The sequence below is a fragment of the Pagrus major genome, chromosome 7 (genome assembly GCF_040436345.1).
Source record: "Pagrus major chromosome 7, Pma_NU_1.0".
Lineage (NCBI taxonomy): Eukaryota > Metazoa > Chordata > Actinopteri > Spariformes > Sparidae > Pagrus > Pagrus major.
In genome coordinates, this window is record NC_133221.1 from 28557034 (window position 1) to 28584079 (window position 27046).

General features: G+C 41.5%; 1 protein-coding gene across 4 annotated transcripts in view; it reads left to right on the plus strand.

Moving 5' to 3' along the window:
• Positions 1-27046, plus strand: part of tns2a (tensin 2a) — a 62717-nt gene that overhangs the window by 16816 nt on the left and 18855 nt on the right. For 3 of the 4 annotated variants that reach the window (XM_073469511.1, XM_073469513.1, XM_073469514.1), the window contains exons 2-9: positions 2305-2410; positions 2973-3010; positions 20597-20635; positions 21086-21127; positions 23527-23576; positions 23954-24137; positions 24394-24444; positions 24547-24669. In XM_073469511.1, coding sequence (XP_073325612.1) covers positions 2305-2410; positions 2973-3010; positions 20597-20635; positions 21086-21127; positions 23527-23576; positions 23954-24137; positions 24394-24444; positions 24547-24669 — 633 coding nt within the window. The remainder of the gene's footprint in view (positions 1-2304; positions 2411-2972; positions 3011-20596; positions 20636-21085; positions 21128-23526; positions 23577-23953; positions 24138-24393; positions 24445-24546; positions 24670-27046) is intronic. The other variant, XM_073469512.1, reaches the window with a different exon arrangement.

Sequence of the window (27046 nt, forward strand, 5' to 3'; positions counted from 1 at the left end):
GTGGTTAAATTGGTCATTCAAGATTCACAATTAATTTAATCATCATTTGGAAAAACACAAGTTTGTATAATGGAATTTCTGTCGTAATAAAGATACAAAAAAACCCAAAAGTCAAGTCAAGTCAGAAAAATTAACTATTCACGGCAGAGTGTTGAGTTGAGGAGTCTGATAGCCTGAGAAATGAAGCTGCTCTGTAGTCTGGTGGTATGGCAGTGGATACTTCTGTATCTCTTGTCAGATGGCATCAGGGTCAACAGACTGTGACTGGGGTGGCTGTTGTCTTTTAGTATCCTTTGGGCTCTGTACAGACATCTCAATTCACCGATATCACTGATGATCTGTAGATGGTACCAGTGATGTTCTGGGCAGTTGTAATCACCCGCTGTAGAGACTTCTTGGGCTGGGCTGTGCACCAACCATATGATGTTTCCAGTAAGTATGGCTCCTCTGTAAAACTTGACTAAAAGGTTCAAGGTTCGTTTAATTGTCAATCTACAACACATGGAACGTTGAGCATGAGTTAAAGAGGAAGTAGCTACTGTGTAGTCTGGTGGTATGACAGTTGATACTTCTTTATCTTTTGTAAGAAGGTGAAGGAGCATTTGTTATGTTTAGGGTTCAGGAAAGGGTGGACTTGGAGTTAGGAAGGAGAGCCAAATCAGGGATTCATGAAAACAGGATCAAGATAAGATAAGATAACATGAAACTTTAATGAAGTTTTTGTGGATTTTGGTTCATTACTGTGAGAAAAGTAGAAACAGGAATGAGCCAAGTCATACTGAGTCAAGAAAAAATTAATGAAAATCCCAACATAAAAAATACACAATTTCCTAAAGTTATGACTGTGCAGTTTTAGAGAGGGACATCAATCCCATGACCACATCATCATTACATAACAGACTTCAGCCCACTGCCAGCCCCTGAGCCACCCACCCAGTCCACCCACCCGGTCCACCTCCACCATCCAATGTGCTGCGGTCATAGTACACTTGTACTGAGGCAGGCCAGCAGCCGCTGAACACTGCTGGCAGAGGGTGATGCCAGGCAGGCAGCTGTCCAAACAGTGTCCAGTCTCTAGAACAGAGTCAGAGCAGCAGTATAATGGAAAAAGTGTGCAAACAGCCCCTTTTTCTTTGTTACCAAGGAGGAAAAGCACACAGAGAGGAAACAAAAAAACCTTTATGTGTATGTATCAGGTTAATTATCTAAAGCTGTGGATACGTGGACACTGAGTAGCCTTAACCGTGTGATTGCTCTCTTACACACAGCTGTTTTGTCACAGTGATGACGTTGATGGTGTGTTTGTGCATATATTTGCTCTCAGATGAGCGAAGAGAGAAACACTTTCTAATTAAAAACCAACACTTTTGACTGAATACCTCCTGGTTTCCAGAAAACTTATATCTTAGCATGACGTCGCACATACTGTTTGTTCACATACAGCCCCTTGGCCCCATACCCACTCTCCTCCCCCCTGTTATGTATCCATGCATGAAAACATGCTTAGCAATCCCCATACTTAGCCCGAGGTTGTTAACAGTTCTCATGTTCAAAGCCTCCACAGAGTCACGTCAGGCCCAGTCATCTGCAGATCTGATCCCATGTTGGGAAACAAAGAGGCACTGGGTGGGGATGGATACCACACACACCCGCACACACACACACACACACGCACACATACTAACACACATTGTGACATGAGAATGAAATTCTCTTCAAGAATTAGACCGACACTTATGCTCTTTTTTCTACACATACACACACGCACATACTCAGGATTATAGTGGGGTTTGGGTAGAAACCGCAAGGATTATTACTGGAAGACAGTTACACAACCAGAACAGAAGTTCAAGAGGCAAAGGGAGTAGAGAATAGATGTACATTCACACGCTCACACACACACACACACACACACACACACACACACACACACACACACAAACACAAACACAAACACAAACACACACACACACAAACTATGCACCGTGGTCTGTCACACACACAGTTTAAAGCTGACAGTTCTGAGCTCCTGTCATTGTTACTGTCCACTAACAAGCACCTTGATCTTTCTGTAATGTGAGTTGGCAAAGTCCAGTATCTTTGTTTCCATCCTGTCAGATCGAAGTGTGTGTAGAGGGACAACATTTTACATCTGCCAAATCAAACTCTTGGATGAAGGTCAAAAAAAGATTCAAACAAGTGTTTTTGAGAGTAGACAGCTCCACAGATCACACTGCCACTTCTGGTGCTGTATCAGGCTGCTAACTGAGTGTGAATCACGTTTTCCCGTTTGTGTGTGTGCAGGGGGGGAAGGGAGAGCCCCACGTCTTCAAGGAAAAGACCTTCAAGAAGAAGCGGCAGTGCAGCGTGTGTCGTCAGAACGTTGACAACGTGGGCTCCTTCTGCAGAGGTAAGTGTTGATCATAAACAAAGGTTTTCACTGGTGTTGCAGTTTGGTCACTAAGTGAGATGGACGTGTTAAACAAAGTAATGACTAGTTAGAGAAGCAGCAGGAAGTAGGATGCCTAATATGAATGAATCAAGGGCAGCAAACACCAGTCTTGTCACATAGCAAAATGTCATTTAACCCCCGTAGCACACACAGGATTCGCAATTGTGACAAAAGCAGGACTCAAGGTACACGTACTGCATCTTGGGAGCGACGCATTTCATAAACTCAGTGTGTGTTTTTCCTTTTGGGATGCAAGCCATAGACCAAGCATGTGCTAAAACAGCAGGATGATATCAGGATTTTTACTCAGGTGGTGCTGCCAAACTTGAAATGCAATAAATTCAAACAGAGATGACAGTTACACTGACGAATAGAGCAGGTTGACCTCATTACTTCATATGTAGACTAAACTATTATTTTTGTTTGTTAATATAAATAACTGGACAGTACAGCTACAACAAAACTCACTTTGTTTTCTTGTTTTCTTTCTTCTCTCCTTCCCTACTCTCATTCTTCTTAGTATGCAAGACAGCTACCCACAGGAAGTGCGAGGCCAAGGTAAGGATTCAGCTCACACCTGCCTTTTCGGACTCTAAAAAATAAAACAATTCTGTTGTGATACAGTCATGAGCAGTATCAAATGTGCTGTGGTTAGCTGGGGCAGGACTCTACAGTATAGCTGATTTCCATGTGTGTCTTCATCCACCATAAAGGGTTTTTTTGTTTTATGTGCATTTTCTGCGTGCATAAAAAAATGGGTGTAAACTCCAGATAAGGGGAAAAAGTTTAAATATTGCAAAGTATTTTTAAGCTTGGCAGCATTTGAAAAGTTGATCTATTTATATAAACAAAATTAAACAAAGTGCAATAGAAACTGAGTGGGTAAATCATGACATACATGAAATTTGGCTCATTTGTCAATCAAGCTGCTACATTAGATCTGTTTGGAGCCACAAGGAGACTTCTCTAATTGATGAATTAATCAAACAAGTTTTTTCTACATTGTTTTTCAGTCACTGACATATATAATGCAGTATGTAAATGTTTCTGGTTATACCCTGCATCGGTTTAATGGCACAGTACTGGAGATTTTATGCCACCAACTGTTTGGTTTCGATGCTCTCAAGTCCTAATTCTTGCATAACAGCCAAGGATGGAAACAGATATTAATTTTCTGGAAATTCTATAAAAATCTTTCTACTTTTACACTCCACCAAAAGAAATGTATTCACATGGGCTCATCACGTCAGTGACCTGACAGATGTCTTGTGAAAATGAGGTCAAAACTCTCAAATGATAAATGTGGTAAAGGAAACAGTGAACACACTAAGCAGACTGCAGAAGTGGTCACTGTGGGAAAGAAACATTTGTGGCTTCCTCTTAAGAAGAACTGGATAACTGTGAGAACTATAAAACGCCTGACCTGATGAAGATCCAAGTGGCATGGAAACGCTGTCTTTATAAACTTCTGTGGCATGGAGCAAGTGTGCAGACGTTACCCTCCTTTCATCCACACAGAAATATAAATCTCCTAAATGTTGGACCGCTGATTGGACAAAAAAATCAAATTCCAGTTGGGCTCTGGGAATTCATTTTTCACAATTTTTTGATTAATCGACAAATCGTATAGTCAATCAATACATTAATCAATAATGAAAACAATAGTTAGTTGTGGCAATAATAAACTATTTCAAGTCGACAGTATGAACATGACTGGAGCAGGTTAAATGTGCAGTCATCACCAGCCTCCACCACGACCCCACTAATTCAAGGTTAAGCCCAGATGCTGACCTGCTAATCTTGCTTCATGGATCAGGCCCCTGGGAGTTAGCCATCCTCCTCCATGAAAATCAATGTGACTGCACTGGACTTACTTCTCTGAGATGTTCAGTAGATTGTTATGCCAGCGAGGTGTGAAAAGACACATAACAGTGGCTCTATGAGGGCAGAAGTCTTGAGATCTCGGCTAATATGAAGGCAGCTCGGTTGCATTCCTCAGAAGGAGCTGCTCAATCCCGGCTCTGCTGCCTCTGTGAAAGGCTCATTGATGGAGGGGTGGTATAATGAATAGACAGAGGGATGCAGAGCGGGAGAATGCCAGCCATGGCCAAAGTGATGAAGAGGGGGTAGAGGCTGAGGAAGGGAGCCTTGGCAGGCAGCAGGAGCAAAAGAGAGAGAGCCAGGGGCAAAGGCATGTGGCAAAGACAAGCCTCATTCCTCAAGCATGGCTCCATCCTCTTGTCTTTTATCTGAGGAGAGGAGAGCCCTGAGGATGAGTTCAGACATGAAAGGATTGCTTTCAAACTGCACACGTAATAGAAATATAAAATCAGGCTTTTCAGTAGAACTTGTGATACTTTAGTTTACAGGTTTGTTTGCTCCTTGGAATTCTTGGAAGAATATTTTTAAAATAAAGGAAGATAGATATTAGGGTTTTTTTAACCTTAAGGGAAAAGTTCACCCAAAAATGAAAAGTCAGTAATCATCTACTCAATCCCATGCCAATTGAAAGTCAGGTGAAGTTTTGTAGACACAAAACATTTCTGGAGTTTCAATGTAAAAAAAACAACCAACAGAACCCTCTAAAATGGCTCCTCACAGCTCATCTAGTGTAATCCAGGTCTCCAACAGTCCTGTAATCCCAAACTGATTTGAAAACTTTTGTTACATTCTCGATGTGCGATCGAGCTCATACACCCACTTAGAACGGGGTGTGTGCTAGTGCTCTTAGCTTAGCAGCTACAGTGAATATTTCGTCTTTAAAAGGGTGTAGGTAACATCTTTTTAAAATCAGTGTCATATCTCGTGTCTACAGAGACTTTGATAACGCTGGACATGCTGTATTGATAGTTTTTATACATTTTGGAAGTCCCCAGCCACTTCAGTTGTTTAGGAGAATGCTGCAACGCTGTTTTGCCTTGAAGCTCCAGAAATGTTTTGTGTACTACAAAACCTCACCCGACTTTCCATCAGAGATTAGCTGACTGATACCACTCTCATGTCGGTATGCTAAATATGAAGCTACAGCTGGTTAACTTAGCTTAACATTAAGATGGTAGCCGGGAAAAACAGCTAGCCTGGCTCTGTCCAATGATAAAGCACTCGGGTTTGTGGAATTAAATCAAACAAGATATAAGTTGGTATACTTTAGAGGTGCTGATAGGCATATTTGTTTCCTATTGACAGAGCCAGGTGAGATGTTCCCCCTAGTTTTAAGATAAGCTACTGTAAGCCAGCTGCTAGCTGTAGCTTTATATTTGTCTTACCAACATGAGAATGTATCAATCTTCTAATCCAACTCAGCCAAAGAGAAAATCCCTACTATCCCTACTTTCTTCACCCAATTTACAGTAGATATTTAAAATTGCACTAGAATTGTTGAATCACTAAAAGACTACAATTATAGTATCAGAATATCAGATTGTTATCTCCTTTAAAGATTGAGCTGATTGTGAAACAGAAAATTCTGATAAAAAAAGATTCATCATCACGGAAGTGCTGGATGAAGTTAATTTATCGTTAAGATTGATTTCAGAAAGGCAGGATGTTGTTTGATAGGCCTACTGTAAGTGTCTGATGTGTGGTTGTTGACTGGTTGTTAGTTGGCGATATCCATCGCTGCTGCCCAGGAAGGGAGAGGTCAGATAAGGCAGGGCGTGGGGGTCTGGCTGCTGAGTCCATCTCAGCTGTTATCTAACCTTTTACATACTGTGGGGGGAAATCTGAGGCAGGATGGCTTCAATCTGGAATACTGTGATTTCTAAAACACATACTTCTTTAATACAGTAGAGACATGGCCAATTTATACATCTAAATAACAGATCCCAGCTGCCTGCCTGCCAAGATGATTATCTTTAGCTTTCCCCCTGTAGAGACTAACCAGCTGTTCTTACCCGTGTTCAAGGTGTTTCCTCCCTTCATTCACATTTGGCAGTTATTACCTATAACCTTGTGTATGAAGCACCTCTACCCTCCTCCATGAGCGTATTTACTGTGTTTGTGTGTGTTTACTTGCACTCACACATCTGGAGGTCTGTTAGTCATGTGTAAACCATCCTGTTCTCACCAGGCTACTATTTACATCTCCACCCGGCCGACCTTGCTGTAAACTGTGTGACAAATCATCTGATTACCACGCAGTCCAGTATCCTATCAATGCGTCAGCTCCAGTTCTCTGGAAAAACCCTCTGTAATTTTGAAACTTCCCTCCTCGAGGGAATGATTGGCGGTTATAGGTAGTTTATGTAGATCTACAGTTCATGTATTTGCTTCCGCACTGGTGACATCTGTGGCCAGAGGCTCTACGTTTTCAAGTTGTCCGTCCCTCCCATTCTCATAATCGAACAGCTTGTGGAAATTTCTTCAAATTTGGCACAAATGTGGACTTGGACTCAAGGAAAAACTGATTAGGTTTTGGTGGTCAAAGGTCACTGTGACCTCATAAAACAAGACAAAATTTCACAGGCATGTCTAATAGGATAAAATGATAAAGTGAAAGGTCAACTTCACTGTGACAACATAGGCTATGTTCAGACTCCAGAAAAATACGATTTGTTTCTCAAAGCAGATGTTTAAGACAGACTGTCAAAAAGAAAAAGTTTCACCCTGTCTACTACAGGCGAAAGCCCGGTTTGCACTAATCAGCAATAAGTCAAAAAAGTGTTAGAAGGTAGTTATAGCAGTAGCCATTGTAAGAGTTAATTATTGCTTAGTGATATTAATTTTCCACAACTACAGCAACCTGATGGAATGTTTGCCAGAAGCCGTAGCTGTACCTCGACCCTTACTGCTTAATGTCCCTACTCTTTATTCTAGTGACGTGGCTTTCCAACACAAAAGTGCAAATGTGGTTTGGATCCAATTTGCTAAAATATGCCAAAATCTGGCAGTGTGAACATAGACATAATGTTCTGCAAAAACACTTTTCTGGCCATTATTCAACGCATTAACGCAGGAACAGAAAGGAAGATTGTGACCATACGTCAGATTTGATCAGATACTGAATGAATGACACTTATCTTGGGTGCCCATCCTAATACTGTGGTAGTTGTATACAGTAGATCATCTGTGCTGCTGTGTTGAACATGTGTGTGCACTATCAATGTTTTACAACCTGGGCTTCAGGTCATTTGTTGCACCGTGTGACTAAACTCTCTATCAGTCGTCTGTTCTCCTCTGTAAAAATAAACTTTTAAGTAAAGACAGCAAGTTTCTCAATGGAAATGATTCATTTGAATCATACAATTCAATATAGTGATAGATAGCTACTTGACTGGTTGGCAGAGGCATACAACCACAAGGTGGTAATTGTAGTTTTTTCTTGGTTGTCTCCTATCACTTTTTCTCCCTCTTTGCCCACAAGTTCAACAGCCTCCTGTACCATCTCTATTCTATTAAAACACACAGACTTCATCTCTGTCTCTCTGTCTCTCACTCTCTCTGTCTCTTTCTGTCTCTCTGTCTCTCTCTCTCTCTCTCTCTCTCTCACTCACACACACACACACACACACACACACACACACACACACACACACAAACAGAAGTCCATAAACAGTTTTATTTCAGCCATGTTCTTCTCTCAGAGAACAGTTCCTCATTATCTTCTATCCCAAGTGGAAAATGTAGTCCCCGGGGAAGTAGGGGGAGAGAGAGAGAGTGACGGGGGCGAATAGATGGAGGGAAAGACACAGAGATGGGGGGGTTGTAGAGGAACAGTGGGAGGAGGAAGGATTAAAATTAGTGAAATGCAGCCCGTGACAAGTTGACTGGCCTGTCTGTCTAATTAGGCAAGAGGAGGCATTTCCGCTGGTCAGGGAAACACTCTATAACTGCTTGAAAATCTGTTCAGCTCACAGACTGAGTGACACAGACCCCACTAGTACTTTACAGAGGAACAAGACTGATACTGTATATTGGACTCTTATGGGCTGATTAACACATAAACTGAAAGAGTCTAGACATTTAGACTAAGTGTGTTGAGATGAGCTGACTATTTAGTAGACCAAGTGTGACCACTTTGCTTTGAGTTGCTTTGTGCGATTTAAATCAGTTAATCGGGTCTGTTTTGGACAGAAAATATTCAAATGCAGCTCCGAGTTATGACCTTTTGAGCATATTCTTAGTTTGTTGAACATTGTTGATGGCGTCTCCTTAGGCTGAACAATTTGAGTGAAATATGTAATTGCAGTATTCCTGTTCTACATTGCTAATGCAATATAAATTTTGGGTTATTTTTATTAATAAGATACAAGCACACAGATGTGGTCTACATAGTATTAAAAGGTAGAGCATCATCACAAACTGATCTTGTTTCTACATGAACATAATCAGATGAATGGATGCAGTGGTTTGTTGTTGAGGTCCCACCAAGGGCTCCGACCAAAATGTTAACTCTTAACTAAACTCTAATACTGTCAAGTTCATAGTGCTGACTGGAAAAATGTTTGCCTGATAAGCCATCCTACAGATGGTGTATGTTGGCACTGTTCAGATGTGTATCACACTAATTACAATCCCTGCTTCCCCTCTGTGTATCAGGATTCCTCCTTGTCTCGTGTCCTTATCCACTGAACATGTCCAAAAACATTTTACATGAGACTCAGCCATGAACTGTGTGCACTGTCTGCCCTTCTTTACAAGAGGAGGATGTACAGTCAAGTACAGATAGACAGAGCGGAAGAGGGGGAGGATCCAGAGAAGAGAGGAAGAGCAACATAACCCTGCTGATGTTTCTCCAACATGAAAGCCTTTCATCAGGACAGTTGCGGTCAGAGTCCTGCTCCCCAGCTCTTCTTTATTTTTAGTCAAGAAAATACATTCAAGATGAGATAGTGACAGAGATACAGCAGAGGAAACACTGTGCAAACAAATGTTTCTCTCTCTGATACTGTTAAACTTTCTTTACTGGAGCCTTTTTCCTCAAGGCCATCATACATATATTTGATTTTTTTTTGTTAGCTAACAGAAACAAAACAAAGGAAGTGATGAGGAGATGGAATGATGGAGTAATGGCTGAAAAACTGCGCCACAGTCCCATGTTTTCCCAACATGCAGCTCAACATTGCAGCTGACCCAACATCCCCCTCACCCTACAGACTTCCTGTCACTTCCTATAGGAATCTGTCACTCATTGCTGTGAAAACATGTCAGCCCCAGATTCGTTTTGAGCATTTTTCAGTGCCAAAGCTGTGAGACCGACAACTCAGCCAAAACCAGGAGAGTTTAGGTATCACAGTATTAATTCAAACAGTTTACTGTGAGCAGCCTGCTGAATCATAACAGTAGGTGGTGGAAACCATGAAATGAATAAATGCAATTTGGGGGATCAGAGTGACATCAATAGTAAGTAATCTCTGATTAGACTTTTGTGGCCTTGAGTCCAGGCCTATGGTTTCCCTCCTGCAGGCTGTGTACTTCACCAAATACTCATGTAGTCAGTGTGAGTCATCCAGATAACAGGATCCAAATGTATCGTTTTAACATTACAAGGACTACGGCTGTCTCTCCTGACTAAAGGAGTCGCCACTTTATCACAGACAGCTTGGGTAATTGCCGAGATAGGCTGGCATGTTTTGAGTTCAAGCTGTGTGTGCGAGTGCGTGTGACAAGCGTGGGCTGAGCAAGGGAATGAACAAGTGGTTGAGCAATGTTGATGAGAGTTAAAACCATAAGCATGACAGCTAAGTTAGCCAAGTTGGGACTTCGCCAGTCCGCAGGGTGTGTGTGTGTGTGTGTGTGTGTGTGTGTGTGTGTGTGTGTGTGTGTGTGTGAGAGTGCGCGTGCACGTGCGTGCGTGTGTGTGTGCACCATCAGGGGCATAAGCCGCACTAATTGGCCAGTGGGTTTGACCTGTCTTGAATCTAACAGGAAGAGACCATTACAGATCTGTCTTATGGGGGATCTTACATAACGACACCCAAACTGGTGCAGCACCTGAAGTCACAGATTTTAGTAATACTGTATCACTAATTGTACTAGCTTTACATTTTAGGGCATTTCACATTATGATAAAAACAAGAAAAAACAGTACTAAAACCCAGAATTATGTTCACATTTTTGCACTTCCAGTTCCCTTGTCTTGAAGTTCATGGGCTTTTGCATGGAATTTCTGTTAAATGCCTGAAATTAGGTCTGTGGTCAACACAAGTTTAAGAGATTTTTGGGTTTTGTTTTTGACATAAAATATGTCAGAAAGTACTCCACAATGGCAGTTGCTAAAAAGTGGCACAACTGGACTACAGAAGTTGTCAGGGACATTAAATGTCATCACACTGAACACGGAGACTCATCTACTCACTACTCCTTTAAAGACTCACTGCAGTTGCAAACTATTCTAAGTTAACTTTACAACTTACAGACTGATCAAAGCTAGCATAATTTTATTGGTCCACTTGTGGCCCAACATTGGTAAGCCTCGGCAGACCAAGTCGGCATAGTCTCGGTTGTGAGGTAACACCATAGTGTGGACGGAGAACAGCGTAGATAGTTCTGGGTTGAGTATGGGCCGAGAGAGACGGCTGAAGGGTGGCACCACTGCTGGGTGGTTGGGTGGCGTGGTGAGTACATCACAAGTGCCATACGGCATATTGCTATTGGCCAGTCTTTTTTTGTAGTCTGGGTTTGGTGTACTCAGCCACACATCTTACTACAGCTATCGGCTGAAGCTTGGCCTGGATGGCTCCACCCGAGCCCCCATTATGGCAGATGTCCTTCATCCTACATGTATGTTGGGATGAAACACTGCTAGTGTAGTACGTTGAAGCTTTTTACTCCTGACGATTGCATTTGTGCTTCAAAAATCATAAAAGTGGTGTTCATTTGTGAAGATTATCTTGTTGAACAAAGCGTGTACGTTTCATAAACTTGTGTTTGACACAGAGCTTATTTTCTGCAATAATCCAAAATCCAATTCAAAATCCCTTAAGCTTTTTGTTGAAGTAACCAGGGCAACTCTAACTTCCGGTTTGGCCTCCAAAAATACCCCAAAAATACTAACAAAAACTTTGATGTAGAGGTCCACCAGTTCTGTTCTTGTTACTAACAGAGTATTCCTGTCTTTGTGTCTTCTTGTTTTTCGTCCCATTTGTCTCAATTCACCTCCTCAGGCCTCAATGGGATGATAAACAAAAAAAAAAATCCAAAGAAGACAACAAAGACTTTCACCACAGAGTCGTCTTGTTTGGGAGCTGCAGTGTACTGCAGAGGGTGACGGGCCCTAAAGCAGCTGTTGACAATGCTGAATGTGAATGGATTTTTGTGCGTATGGTAAACACTGTTTAGGCTGAAGGGTGCTGCAAATATAGAAAGAGGAGGGGACGGTGTGCTTTGGTGAATTGTATCAACAGGATGAGTGACAGAGATGTAGTGGAGGGAAGCTCGACCACAGAGGGCAGACAGGGAGGGAAGGACTGAAGATCTGTAATAATGTTGCTGGTTCCATGAGATTTTTTTTCCATTGTTGATCTCTCCCAATCTCATCCTGACCCATGTCTTCCTGCTTTGTTTATTTACCCAGGCTTATTTTTGTCCGGCTTAGAGCCTTCAGCCTCTTGCTTGGTTTGGGAGGAGGGTAAAGATGGGTACATGAGAACACCACTGAGGTTCTACATGTACCAAGCAAGTGACATGTGTGTATTACAGTTTGTGTTTTCCATCTGCCTAACTGTATGTGTGTATGAGTGTGTAGTCAAAACTGTTGACCCCCAGCTCCATAACAGGGAATTGCGTCCCACTTGATCATTAAAGCTCCACCACAGGGACCCATGTGACCTGTGATATCTTCGGCCTCCCTCTCAGCTGCTTGGAGCGAAAACGAAACAGCCAGAGACAGAGACCCCTTTATTTCCTTTTGGGGCCAAAAGAAAGTGTGGGAACAAGAGACAAAGAGGGGAAAAGTGCTGAAACAGTGAGGGAAAAAAAAAAGAAATAAAGAAAATACAGATAGACGCTTTGTTAGCTGGCCTCACATATAGAAAAGCACTAAAAGTGTGATATGGGACTCCTAAGTCCACAGGATACAAGTGTTTCACCCATAGGTGTTGTTCTTGCTTAGCCGTGGCCTTGAAGTCCCCTCGTGTTAGTCAGGGTGCTTTCTGGTTTTCTCATGAAGTCCACCTTGTCATGATTAAGAGGCATTAGACATGTGGGATGCATTTGAAGTCTAGTTCCAAAGCTAAGCCAGGTAACTCACAAAACTGCCATTAAATGAGTCCTGCAGGTTTGAGCAAAAGAGAGACCATCTGCATTTTTGACTGCCAGACATACGTACATAAAAAAGTTCAAGTTAGTTTTAACATTACATTTCTAACAGAGGTCTGCTCAGAGTTGCCTTCGGAGCTCTGAAGCTAGGACCGAAAACAGAGATACTTAATTGCAAGAACGTGATATAATGTACAGTGGTAACTATTACAGAAATCCTCCTCTCCCCACATGACAACAACTTTCCAAACCATTTCTCTTGGGGTGACATTCCAGTACAGCTGCAGCCAGCGAGCCGAGCATGTAAGTAAGTGGGATTTGTATCATCCTGAGAGAACCAAATTGTTCCCCTAACCCCTCTAAGCAAGCTTTGAAGCATAGAGTGTTATACAGAGTGGGCAAGAGCAATGGTAGTATTATCCACCCTTGTGAACCACAAGGGCTTCAGTCAACAGGTGGATGTGAAATTGTCCTTTAAATAGAGCACATGATGACCATTCCCCATCCCAACACACATTGAGGTTGTGTGGCCACACAACACACCAAATTATGGTGGAAAAGCATTCCTCTGACTTCTTTTTTCTCCTTCTTTGGAATGATTGTAATTGACTTGGACAGGTTTTAACATACATTCCTTTAACTGTTTACCAATTTTGAATTTGAGCTATGACAGAAAACAGGTGTCATAAAGGTATGCCATATTCCTCAAACTCATGACAAGCATGAGCCTTGAGGCTAGTACAGGACACTGGTACATTAACCAGAACTCCTCCTTGAGATGTAACTGTTATTACAACATGTCTGACTGGTCAAATTAGCATCTTTCTTTGACCTCTCTTGTAATCTTAGGTGGCTGTACTGCGCTGTTGAGTCATTTCTTTGTGGGTGCTTCATTGATGCTGACATACCTATTGCATCACCGTTGTTATCGCAGTCCAGAGACAAAATTGCCCTCTGGGTTCTTAGATTGATATAAGACATCACTGTTCTGTAGCTCGCTCACTGATGATGGTGGTGATGAAAGCACACAAGGTCACAGCCAGCACCGGCTTTCATTGCTGATTCGTTGCAGCTTTCATCAGTGCTCTCTGATTGGCTCTCCCAAGGGAGCTTAAGGAATGGGAAGCTATTAAGCCTAAGGCTGACCATCAAAAGAAATGTTTCATGAGTGCAGAAGCAGAAGCAGCTTTATTTACAATCATGTTAAGTACAATGTAGTGAAACGTGTTCTCTACCTGTAGCCCATATGGCGCACATGGACCACCTCCAGTAACCCCTAACCCTCACCCTTGTTTGAACATTTTTTGTTCATGTACTGTGCCTGGGTTGCCTCTCAGTGGTCTTTTAAAGTCAGCAATCAGCTTTATCTTTATCAATGATTTTTCCATCCACAAATACTTTCTCACATCACCTCTCAGATGTTTTGGTGTGGTGTTTTTCTGTCTGGCATGGTTTGCTGGTTCACTCCATTTTGGATTAGAGAACAACAATGCCCAACTTAAGTCACATGGCAATAGGGCATGCAGGGGGTTAGCCCCATTGGCGACCACTTCGCACATTCCGACATGATTTGATCACATAGTGTTCTCAGCAAACCTTTTTTCCCCGTTGTCCAGCAGCAAGTTTTGTCTTTGAAGGATTTTTTGTGATCTTCTCAATCTCTTCATTCTGCCTGGAAAGATAAAATGCTTGCCAGCGAAAAACCAATGTTTCATTTATCATATATTTCCAAAGCCTGTAAAACAGAACAGAGCGGCAAAGTCTTTTAAATGTTGGTTCCGCCATGGACAAACATCTTCTAAGTCTGGGCAGAAAGTACACATCTGTAAGATCACAAAAGTACCGGAAAGATTCAAATAGTTGCTGTATAACAGGAGAAAAATAATGAAGGCTGTCCCGAATTCCATTTTTGGGGATTCAAAGCTTCAGTGAGAATTTACTGCAGATATACAAAGCTTCTACAGGGGCAGGGCTATGCTTTTCTTGAACTTGTGGCCATGATTCACTAATATACTGTCACTATGAGTTTAGACAACGACAGGAGGTGAAGACATCAGTCGCTCTCAGTTCCATTCCTTGCCTCCAAAGTCTAAAAGGTCAACTTGATGAACAAGTGACTGTTGAGTTGTTGCCCACACGTAGGGAGGGTTGAGCTTGCAGTTGTCACAGCCTGGTGCTTGTGGGACTACATTTGTTCACACAGAACACAAATGCTCGCTTGCAAGTATCATTTTCAATCACGGATATTCTTCTGTGCGCTCCTGACACCTGTACCCACTAGGCTTTTAGGGCACATTCAAATACGGATTTGGATTTTGATTATAATGCAGTGGTAGAACTCCAATGCTTTAAAAGCATTTGGGGTCAGCCCTAAAAGTAACATTTTCCTTTAAGGTTTGGCTAGGGAATGCTGTGTGACTAAATCAGGGAGAAGTGTAATATAAATCGGTCGAGCGATGTATCATATGGTCAGTGTTTCCATAAATAATGTCATTGATTTTCTTATACTGTATTCACACACGTAGACTGATTCACTCTCGAACACTGTCGCAGGCTCTCACAAACACACCCGTTTCTCACACTAATAACATACCAAGGCTGCTACCTCACCCCCTAGTTATGCTTCTTAGAAACCACAGCTCTTAAGCCATGCGTTGAGAAGAGAGAGCTGTGCATTATCCATTAGCTATGCTTCTTTTGGCTTTGATGGATCAAAGAGCATGTAAAGAGCTGGAGGAGCCAGGGCCACTGCAGCAAAACAAAACGGACAGAGAGGAAGAGGACAGAGGGCTGGCAGCTGGAGATGGAGATGGAGGGAAGAGGGCAGGGGAAGGGAAGGAGGAGGGAGGAGAGGGTTATGGGGGTCACGGCTGTCTGAGTGTCGCCAGCTGGACCCACCTGAGAGGAGGCCGCGGAGGGCAGGGTTTTACAGGGTGAAGGAGGAGCTGGGGGCAAGTGTATGGACTACAGAGAAAAAATAATAAAACAGAAGTAATATGGATGTTTGTTTTGATCATATTGGTTAAATTGAAGTCATGCTAACCTTCTTGAGCTAACATTTTAAGCATGTAAGCAGCACTTGAATCAACAGAGCAAGTTAGAACAAGCTTGTCGTGGGTCTTGGTGTCTTTCAAGGATATCTAGTTCCTGATGGTCACAGGGCATCAAACCTGTGACCCTCCAGTTCTGAGGCACTTCCAAAACCATGAAGACATGAGACAACAGTGGGGTTTCAAAAGGAAGGTGCAGTGAATGAATGATAACCATCAGCCATAGCCATTTAGGTTTTAAGAAAGCTAGATACAAAAGAGGAAAGGCTGGAGGAAGACAAACAGGAAGGTATTTGTTAGAAAGAAAAGTAAGAGAAGAAAGGGGAAGGAAGCATTGAGCTGGAGAGAAGAGGAGGGAGAGAGGATAAACAAAGGAAGAGGGGGGGTAATTAGGAGAAGTTGGAGTGAGAGAAAAAGAAAATGAAGAGAAGAGGAAGGGGTAAAAAAAAAAGGAGTGAGGAAGTAGAAAGTACAAAATAGTGAAAAAAGATGGATGACATGACTGAAGGAGGAAAGTAGCAGGAACACTGACCAGCAGAATAACAAAAGCTCAAGTAAAGAGGGAAGTGGTCAGGGATAAAAAATGGAGGGAGCAAGTCGGGGAAAGGGAACGAGGAAAGGGAAGGGAGAGATTAACTTCGAGATGGAGTGGTAGACAAGATGACAAGAAGCAAGGCAAGAGGGATGAAAAGAGAAGGAGAGCGATGGGTGGAGGTCTGTGCAGGAAGTTTGTGCGTAAGTGTTGGCCTGGGGAGATGGAATCTGGTGTGGTGTGTTTGTTCTGGCTTAGCGGCCACCCTCAGCAGGCCCCTGCGCTGGGCACTGGGAATACATGGAAGAGGGAACGATTAGAAATCAAGAAAGAATGGGTCAATTAATGAGTAGTGTGAACGTGTCAACCCAGGTAAAGGCTGATTGATGCTGCATTCAGAAATATAAAGCAGTAAAAGGTGCACGGTCAAAATTAGGTAACTGTAGTCATAACAACTGGAAGTTTGAAACAGTTTGAAACAGTGTGGACGACTTCCAGGACTGGCTGAGTGAGGAGAAACTGGAACTCGTTTCAGGAATCTTGTTAGAAGCCATTTCAAATGCTACATTTGCCAACAATACCACCAGATTTCATTATGAGTTTTGTGGCATGGCTTTTATTGAAAGTTGCGCACATCGAGCCCCACAAAGCGAATATGCGGCGTTTGCTCACCCGGTGACATGTGGTACTTGCCAAACCTCAGGACTTTCCCAGTTTACATGGTCCTTCTCTTAGTATCCTCCTGGGATAGCAAATTCACTCAGACATATATCTCCATCATTACACGGCCGTAAAGCACACATGCAGTTTTAAGTGTTGCTCTGAGAGACTGAGAAAAAGTAGGCCATACGTTCCTGACATTCTCTAACATGCATCATCTACTTAATGTTCAGATTAGATTATTCTTTGTAATAGTAATCTTACTTGAACAAAACGCCTTGATAAATCATGAAGATGGAGGGACTTTACTGCATTTTCCTACCACTAGTGTGTACAACTTTGGGTACAGTGTAATTCCTGGCATGAGCTAAAGGTGGTTAATTGGAGACTAGACTTTGTCTATATTAAAATGTTATAAATATGACCTTTAAGTAATGAACCACATATGTTGAACCTCTGTGTCGTGTACAAATGCTGAGTAGGCCCAGTTGACCTTGATTTTTAAACAAGATGACAACAAGATGAGGAAGCAATCTAAGTCCTGGGATCTCACAGGTAATTCTCCCTGGAAACGGGGAAAAGATTTTGGCCAGAATTCACCGGAATTGCTCAAATCCCCGTGTTTTAACCCTAAACCCAACTGTATATGTGTAACATATGCGGTCTCTGCAAAAATAACAGTGTCTTTCACTAACACACTCGACACCTATTCACTCATTATTGCCATCTGATCTGCCCAAAAGTTTTGGCTAAATGCCTGATATGTAAATTGAAAGAATGTTTGCTTGCTATTCCTGGAAGTAAGATCCCTGCACAAGAGAGAAAGAGAGACAGAAGTAAAGAGAGGGGAAAGATGTATTTGACCGGGACAGGGAGAAGGTAATTGTCTGCTTGTTGAGCAGAATGACAAAGTAGGTTACAGCAACTAAAGGGCCCCAAAATCCAGCCCAGTCCTGCAATACCCAAAGAGCATGGACCTGACTGACGCATTTTTATCACTGTAAATTGATTTGATATGGTGCGGCAGAGTCAAACTCGCAGTATTTTTTAAAAAGGAACTTTTAGAGGTGCTGTCTAAACATAATGCATTGTTTTATGTGCTCCGATTTAAGAAAAGAATCTGAGAAATAAAATGAAACTGAGGTGCTTTAGCCAGAGGGAATCAAGAGAAATTAGCCTGACCCAGCCCAAACCTATCTAGTCAGGAACTGGGTTCAGACTGGGAATAAAAAAAGAACCACAACACAGGATAAGATTTGAGATTCATCTACCTACGGAGATGGAAAAAGACATTAATTCTCAGAGTGAGTCATACAGGAACATTGTCCAGTAAGTCATTTGATAGCTGATGTTCAACCTGAACCGGTTTCCTGCGACTGCGGTCAGACAAGGCAAGTCTGAATTTAGCTCATTATCTGTTCCTCTGCCTTCCTGTTGATGTCTGTTGTTACGTACAAGCAACAGTAGAAAACTGAGCTTGATGCCAAAGAAAGAAGGGAAGAAAGAAAGATTAACACGAACCATACAGCACACACACACGGTGGTGACACACCCCCAGGTTCAGGGCCTGTGTAACTTCCCTTTTGTGCACAATGAGATATACACAGCCCTTGCCCTTTTCCTGTATCCAAATAAACAGTCCAAAAAGGCTAAGTAGCGGGAACAGTGTGTGTGTAGCGTGTGTGTGTGTGTGTGTGTGCGAGCACCCACACGTGTGTGTCCATGTGTTGCGTGTGTTACGTAAGCATGACTGTGGCCCTCAGCCCCCTTCATTAGGGCTGCTGTCCAGCTCTGGCTTCCCCTGGTCACAGTTCACTGACCTGTAGGCCCACAACAGACATGGGAATTAGACATGTCTCTCAGTGTGTGTGTGTGTTTCTGCCTCAGTGCTCCTCCAGCTGTGTAGCTGTGCATTTGGCTTCACATTTGCACATACTTTACATTTTGTAAACATGCTCTCAAACATCAGCTCTACTTGTATTTACTTTGCACTTGAGAGCATCTAAGTAGTTTTACAGACAGTGTTTGTTCTCGATTCATCATCATGTGGCTCTGTATGCCTCCCCCAGTCTGGCCTCAATGAGTTGCATTGCTGAGCTGTCTGATAGTGGTGAAATGCTATCTTGATCTTAGATGGGCAGCATTCCCAACAGTAGTTAAAAAATGAGATACAAGGTTGAAATGTTGAAAAGTTATTGTTGACTGATGGCCCAAAGTTCCTTCATAAATAATTTTGACATTGGTCCTTCAATACACACAAAGTTTGGTTCCCTAGTGCTGTTTGAGGGACAGTTTGTTTTTTTTGTTTTTTTGTTTTTTTTGCTGAAAAATCTTAAAATGATAGTCAAATACTTTGGGAAATACTCTTTTTTGCTTTCTTGCCATTTGTGAAATGAGAGGATGGATACCACCTTTATGTCTGTCGGTTAAATATGGAGCTAGGAGACCGTTAGCTTAGCTAAGCATAAAGACTGGAGGCAGGGAAAAACAGCTAGCCTAGTTCTGTCCAAAGGTGAAAAATACACCTACTAGCGCCTCGTAAGCTCACTAATAAACACGTGTATCTCTCTCGTTAAACCCTAAAAAAAAAAACCCTAACTGTAAAAACAGCGAGCTGTAGTTTAATGAGGAGTCTGATTCTGAAACTATTTACTGGTGTAAGCTAGTGCTCTTGTGGTAAGCCAACAGATGCAGTTAAGTTATTGTTGACTAATGGTACAGTCATGTGAATATGCTAGCCTACTTATTTGCCTACTGACTACTTGGTGTCAGTTTTTTGTGGATATTTTATCTCAAAAACGTTAGTCCCACACTTTGGGAAATACCCTTATTGCTTTCTGGCCAACCGTGAAATGAGAAAATTGATGCCATTCATATCCGTCCATTTGATAGAGAGTTGAGAGACAGTTAGCTAGCTCAGCACAAAGACGAGGCATGGGAAAACAGCTTACCCAACTCTGTCTTAAGGCAAAAAATACCTACTAGCACCTTCAATGCTAACTAATAAACATGTAATATCTTTTTTTAGCCCTTAAAACAAATTGTAAAAACAGTAAACTGTGGTTTTACGGGAGTTTAGTGCTGGATGTTTTTTATTGGTGTAAGCTAACATTAGCTTACTCTGAGGGAGCTGCATCTCTGAAATTCAAAAAACAGCCTTCCTTTATCCACTTTATTTCCATCTATAGTGCCAAGTCAAAAATATTTCTTCACAATACCCCTCAGACACTTTGGTATCATAATTATCTGTTCAGCATAGCATCTGTCGTTAGCAAAAAGTACAGCATAGCCTAGCCAATTTAACTGAGGCTAACTGTCTCTTGGCTTCAGATTTATATTTACTAAAATCAAAATGTAAATATGGCAACCTGTGGTTTCATGGGGTATTTGGTGCTAGAACTTTTCATTGACCTAAGCTAACACTCTAGTGACAAGCTCACATTAGCTACTATGAGTCAGCTGCATTTTTGAAATTCAACAAAGAGCCTTGTCTTTATTCACTGTATTTTCATCCGTGGCCCCATCAGACAGAATTTGTTTGGTGGATTTGTCATTCTTTATCTTTTTGTCTGAGGAAGCATTTAATCATTTCCCATTTCCCTGACTCCTTCCATCTGTCCTGAAGCAAAAAGGATGGGTTTCTTTTTTTGTGTGTGTGTGAGAACCAGTCTTGTATTTACATGAGGCTGTCTTTGTGTGTTGCAGGTGACCTCGGCATGTATCCCACCTCCTTCCAATGATCTAGTAAGTCTCTTTCGCACACCCATTTCTTTTCCTCAAGAGGTCCCCTGTATACAAGCCCAGTTCTCCCTCTTTGTCTAGCCATAGTTACAAGGCATGGCTTCCCAAAAACCACTGTATGGTTTCCTCCTGCTAAATTCCTTTTGGGAAGCCGAGACCTCAACCCAGTTTGTGCTCAGTTCATTCCTGCAGCACTGCAGGATTCCAGTACAGAAGAGAAGAGAGAAAAAGTTGATGTTGCTACAGGAAGTAGTAATGTTTATCTATTAGAGAGTCTGTTTGTTTAATTAACCCTCCTTTCCTTCCTCTGTATCCCATCCTCTTCTCCCAACTCTCTCCCCCTTCTTCCTCTTTCTCACCTCCTCTCAACCTCCTCCCTTTACCATCCGTCTCTTCACACCCTTCTCTCCTCTCGTCCTCTTCATCCTGTCACTGCTTCTATCTTGCATCCAGCAGCGTAGAGGGACCGCTCCTTCTCGACACACCCAGCACCTGGTGAGCACACTTCAACCTCTCATCCTCTCTCCTTGTCCTCCTCACCCACATACTTTTTCTCTGCACCTTTCCTGGTCCTTTGTTTGGCTTCAGTGAATGTGATTGAGCACATAATAAACAAACCAAAGTGAGAGCAATGCCAGATATACTAATTACTCATTACTTGCTATAATAGGAAAAGCTTCAGGTAGGGCTGGGCAATATGTCCCGATATTTTTAGGCTATATCACAACACTAACATATATCTCAATATTTTGAAATCCTCTCAAGAGCACTTCATAAAGGCGACAAAATCAAAATATTATGAGATCTTTGACTAAATACCTTAATATTGTGACAGTATTGTAAGGATGACTATTGGTACTTTCACAACATATTTACGCATCGTGATCTGTGATAAAAACAATCATCAGTAATGTGGATGTAATGATAACGTCAAAATTTAGAACAAGAAGAACAGTTTGGTAAGTTCAGAAAATTGCACTTCACTAATGCAGCCTTTAAAACTAGGGAAAAAAAGACAAGACTTCGGTCATATCACCATATAACGATATCCAAAATCTCAGATGATATATGGTCTCATATCACGATAATGATATAATATCAATACAGTGCTAAACCCTAGCATCGGGATCTTGGGAACCAAAATTTCATGAAAGTCCCAAGACCAGTCGGAAAATCTGGCATCATGGTGGCATGAAAGAAAAGGTCAAGCTTTCTTCCACTTCCAAAGGGGGTACTAAAGATAGAGTTTGGGAACCCCTGGTGGTGCACGGGGATAGGTCAGGTCTGGAGTGGCTCTGAAAAAATAAACAAAAGCAATGATAATTGAGACAATGGAACTCTTGTATATCTGATTAATTTCATTATTATATATGCAACATTTTTGATTTACTAAATGTCCTAAATCACAATTAACATCTGGCATTTTCTCCAAAAACTGATTCTCTACTTAAATCACTCAGTTTATTCAACAGTGAAGACAGTTAGAAGCTTTTGAAACAGGAACTTTTTCCCCCAGAAACCTCTCACTTTTCGTGTTTCTATTCGTGTGCTTGATGTGTACTCCTGTTTTTTGTTGCTAGTATTTATTTTAAAACTCAAAATAAAAAGTCCCAAACCTTCAAGATAAAGTGGAGCCTCTCACTTCAAACACTAACCAGGTGACATCAACTAAGTCTTTAAGGGTTCGAGGCCTTAGGGGGGACATTGGAATTGGGCCATGCACTTGGGGTTGTGAGCCCTGAAGTGTGTGTTCCCGCACCATCAGGTAGTAGACAAGTGTGTCCCACGTCTGAAGAATGGCCATCCGGAGTACACTTAACCCAGACTTGATGCACACTTCTGCCAGTACCACTTCAGAGTCAAGTGTATCCCACAATTCACCACTGTTTGTTGCTCCACACAAAGGTGCTCAACACCTTTAAGCTGTTTTTAGGAGCAACAAGTATCAACAGATATAAACAAGTTAATTCTGGACTCTTGTATTAATAATATCTAAACACTTCTCATAATTTTCAAAGATGGTTATCACTTTGTATCAAAACATCAATTCTCCTTGATAAGTCTGAGAAGAGTGGGACCACATCATAGATATATTAAAAATAATTATTTAATATTATATTCTTTTCTAAATGATTTAGAGAAATGTCCTTTTCCTTCCCCTGAAATTGTGTCAGACAAAACTTTATGTACTTTCTACCTGAATTCTTTTAGATGATTACATATAATTGGTTGATCAATAGTACTACTCCTCTCCGCTCTGTCCTTGTTTTTCATCTGATTGTAACTGTAAAAAATGAATACTGTGTGGCTAATCATATCGGTTTGTCATGTGGAAATAAAATGAAACCAACTAAGCACCTGACCATGTATTTGTTTCATGGAATATGTGTTTACAGGTCTTGAGGAGTACTGCATGTGCAAAAAAGTAGTATAAATTGTTTTATGGATCCAGAGGAAGCTATATGTAATTTTAGAATTTGTCTGCAGTGATGTCACTCACTGGCTAAGTTGCATTGTGGGTAATGTAGGAGCCAGATTTTGAAAAAAAACAAGATTCAGTGGAATAAAAAAAGCAACGTCTCTGGTTCTGCTGTATCAATTTTGATCATTTATTTTTAGACTTTCTGTAATGAGTCTAACAGTGTTCTGGTGTGCAATGCTAGACCAGTGGGCTGCTTTTGAAAACCTGGAGCCTACATTAACCACAATGTAACTTAGCCAGTGTCATTACTGGTGATAATTTATCAGATCACCTGCAGCTTCCTCTGGAGCCACAAAAGGCTTAGTAATCCCAAATGTACTCCTGTGTTTTAAGTTGGTGGAGTTACCCTTTAATTATGTATAAGCTATGAGTTTTAAATGTATCTTTGTTTTGTTTGTTTTTTTTTCCACAGGGGTCCACCAAGTCTCTGACCTATACCAAACAGAGAAACACCCTGCCAAGGTAAAGGTCATCTCATTCATTTCTTCTAATACATGTTGCTGAAGTGCCTGTTGTTCTCATCTGCACTGCTCCATACTTCACTCTAATCACTGTCCTCTTTGTTTCTGTCCTTTCACCCATTCCTCAAACTAACGGCCACTTCTCCTTCATTCTTTCCTGAAGGTTTAACATCAATGAAGTGATGGAGCAAGATGACTTATGATCTGATCTTCATGTCACATACAGTCTTTCCTTTCCTTCTCCATTTTCTCTTTCTCTCTGGAGTTTCACCAGACTGTGTGTGAGGGAGCACATTCATGTTGAGCTGCCACATACAACCTGTAGTAATGCTCACATTCTGACCCATGTCCACCTAACCCACCTCTCTGTTCCTCCAGGAGCTTCAGTGTGGACCGTGTGATGGAGAGAGTGATGGAGCGCCACTACGACTTCGACCTGACTTACATCACTGAGAGGATCATCTCTGTTTTCTTCCCTCCGAAGCTGGAGGAGCAGAGATATCGTATCAACCTTAAGGAGGTGGCTGCCATGCTCAAGTCCAAACACCAGGACAAGTTTCTGGTGAGGGAACACAAATGAATGTCTGTAATTTGTCTGTGGTTCCAGAGTGCTTTGACCTCCGTCCTTTGAGTATTCAGTTTAGCTTAAGTTGCTTGTTGCACAATAGACAACAGAAACAATGTGTTTTGGCAAAAAGCCACAGGAAACCACAAAATACACACTTAGCATCCCACAAATTAGCAGTCTCTTTGTTTTATTTTTCCAGCTACACCCATGACAAAATAACTGACACGATAAAACTTCTTCTCTGTTTCAGCTCCTGAACCTCTCTGAGAGGCGGCACGATATCACCCGACTAAATCCAAAGGTAGAACTTTTGTATATTATAATAACTCTGTGTTGGGAATTCAGTTCACAACCTTTAAATCTTATTAAACCACATGATCTTTCTCTCCATCTTGACCAACAGGTTCATGACTTTGGCTGGCCAGACCTCCACGCCCCGCCGCTGGATAAGATCTGTGCCATATGTAAGGCCATGGAGACGTGGCTGACCTCTGACCCCCAGCACGTGGTGGTCCTGCACTGCAAGGTCAGAGTTCAGGGGGCCACCGGGGATTTTAGGACGGGTGTCCCACTGTTTCCCAGGCTCTGAAACAGGCAGATGTAGCAAAATGTAGTAATGAGTTTTGTTTTGTAGCAAGTTAGCAACATTAGTGAATTGTAAATTGGTGCTAATTGTCCAGGTTTACTAATGATGATTTAAAATTCATGGTTTTAAAAATGACAACTACATTGGTATTAAATATCATGTACGTGCTTAAAGCAAAGGTTACGTAAAATTGTTTACATAGAGGGAAAAAAGGATCACAGCAGAATTATAGTACACATTTAAAGAGAATATTTTCAGCATTTTAACAATATGAGTCACAACTTAGTTTATGAAAAACAAACATGTTATGCAATAACCAGTTAACACTGACCATGTGGCCTGTTGACTACCACATATGCTGTCCAGATGGCAGCTGTGCAAGAAGTATTCAAATCCTCTGCTGAAGTAAAAGTAACACTTTAAAAATCCTTTGTCACAAGTAAAGCTTCTGCATTCAAAATTAATGACTTTAAATTCAATTTAAAGCTAAATTTAAAGTACATTTTTTAAAAACTTTTAGTACAAAAGTTTAAGTACCTATATTGTTTGGAAGTTTGATCTATAATAATGCATAACAATAAATTGAGTTTTGTATGTAAAACCTTTATCCACAAAATGACCCGTAACTGAATAATGGCCAGATGTAAGTAATGGGGTGAAAAGTTAAATAGTTCCATCTGAAATATAGTGAGGTAGAAGTATAAAGTTGCATAAAATAGAAATACTCAAGAAAAGTTCAAGTGTACCTAGTTATTTTTAGAGCGACAGTTCACCCCAGGATTAAAAATTATTATTATTCCTCTTATCTGGGGTGCTACTTATCTGTCTAGGTTGTTTTGGTGTAAGTCGCTGAGTTTTTGAGATATCAGATGTAGAGATTTCTGCCTTCTTTCCAGTATAATAGAACTAGATGGCACTTGGCTTGTAGCGGTCAAAGCACCAACAAAATTACATTTCATAAACTCAACAGCATTGTCTCTTTGCAAATATCATGACCCGGTTACTCAAGATAATCCGCACAGCTTGTTGTAAGCTGTTTCATGAAGGAACTATTTTCTTTAGGTATCATCTCGCAGAAGGAAATGTGCATCTACTAATGGACGAGAGGCTCCTGCTCATGGCAGCGCAGGATGTAATATTAATGGCCTCCTCCTGGCCTGAGTTAGTTAGCTTAGTTAGCCAGCCTCTCATTCATGAGTAGATGCAGGCTTTCTTCTGCGTGTTGATACATAAAGAAAATAGTTCCTACACGAAACTGCTCACAACAATGTCTCTGGATTGTTTTGAGAAACCTGGTCATGATTTCTGGAAAGAAACATTGCTTTTGAGTTTTTCAAATGCATTTTCTTGGTGCTTTGAGCACCACAAGCAGACTGCCATCTGGAGAAGGCTGACATCTCTACGGCCGGTATCTCCAAAACTCAGCAACTCATATCGAAACAATCTAGATGGATGAAATCACTACAGGTAAGAGGAAAAATATTATTTTTGATTTTGGGATGAACTATCCCTTTAAGTAAATGTACTTAGTTGCATTCTGCCACAGTCAGATAGCTGTAAATGGTGCTGGGATACACAATAAACCAACTGAGTGTTTGTTTGTGTCAGTGGTACTTTCTGTAGCTGCTCTCATGGATACATCTGAACATGTAAGTCAATTACAGTTTCTCTGACTCTCTAGTACAAATTGTATCTCTCCAGCCACTATTTCTGATGTGAAACACAATAAATTAAGTTAGATATTGCAGTTAAAACATCACTTGACTAAAACCAAAATTGCAGAGTGCACCATATAATTCAATAAGCCATTTCCACCCTCGTCTGAAAATTAACCGTACAACCTCGATCAAACCCTGTCGATTTCTACATCGTTCCACATCATTTACTGATTCATTCATGTCACCCTGTCAGCAGAGCCGTGGCTATTTGAACTTTTCCACCGTTACCAAACGGTGACCAGCTAACACTGAGGGCTACCGAGCTCCCATGGCATGTCTGGGCGTTTTATTTATTGGTTTTTGGTCAGGAGAATTTAAATACTAAAACCAGACTACTTCTGTGGTCTGCTGGCTTCCCAGAACATTCCAGCTACAGACGATTCGTTCCCAGCTGCACATCACGCCAGGGACGGGAAAAAAACAAGTTGTTGTCAATGACGAATCTTTCACAGAGAGCTAAACAAGCTTTAATTTGTGCTCAGTGCAGCGGTGCAGCCTTCTTATTGGCATCTGGAGGGGTCACATTAGGAATTTGAGGCTGGAATGTCTTCGGAATGCGTCAGGAAGTTCGGAGCACCCTGTGTGAAAAAAACACCACA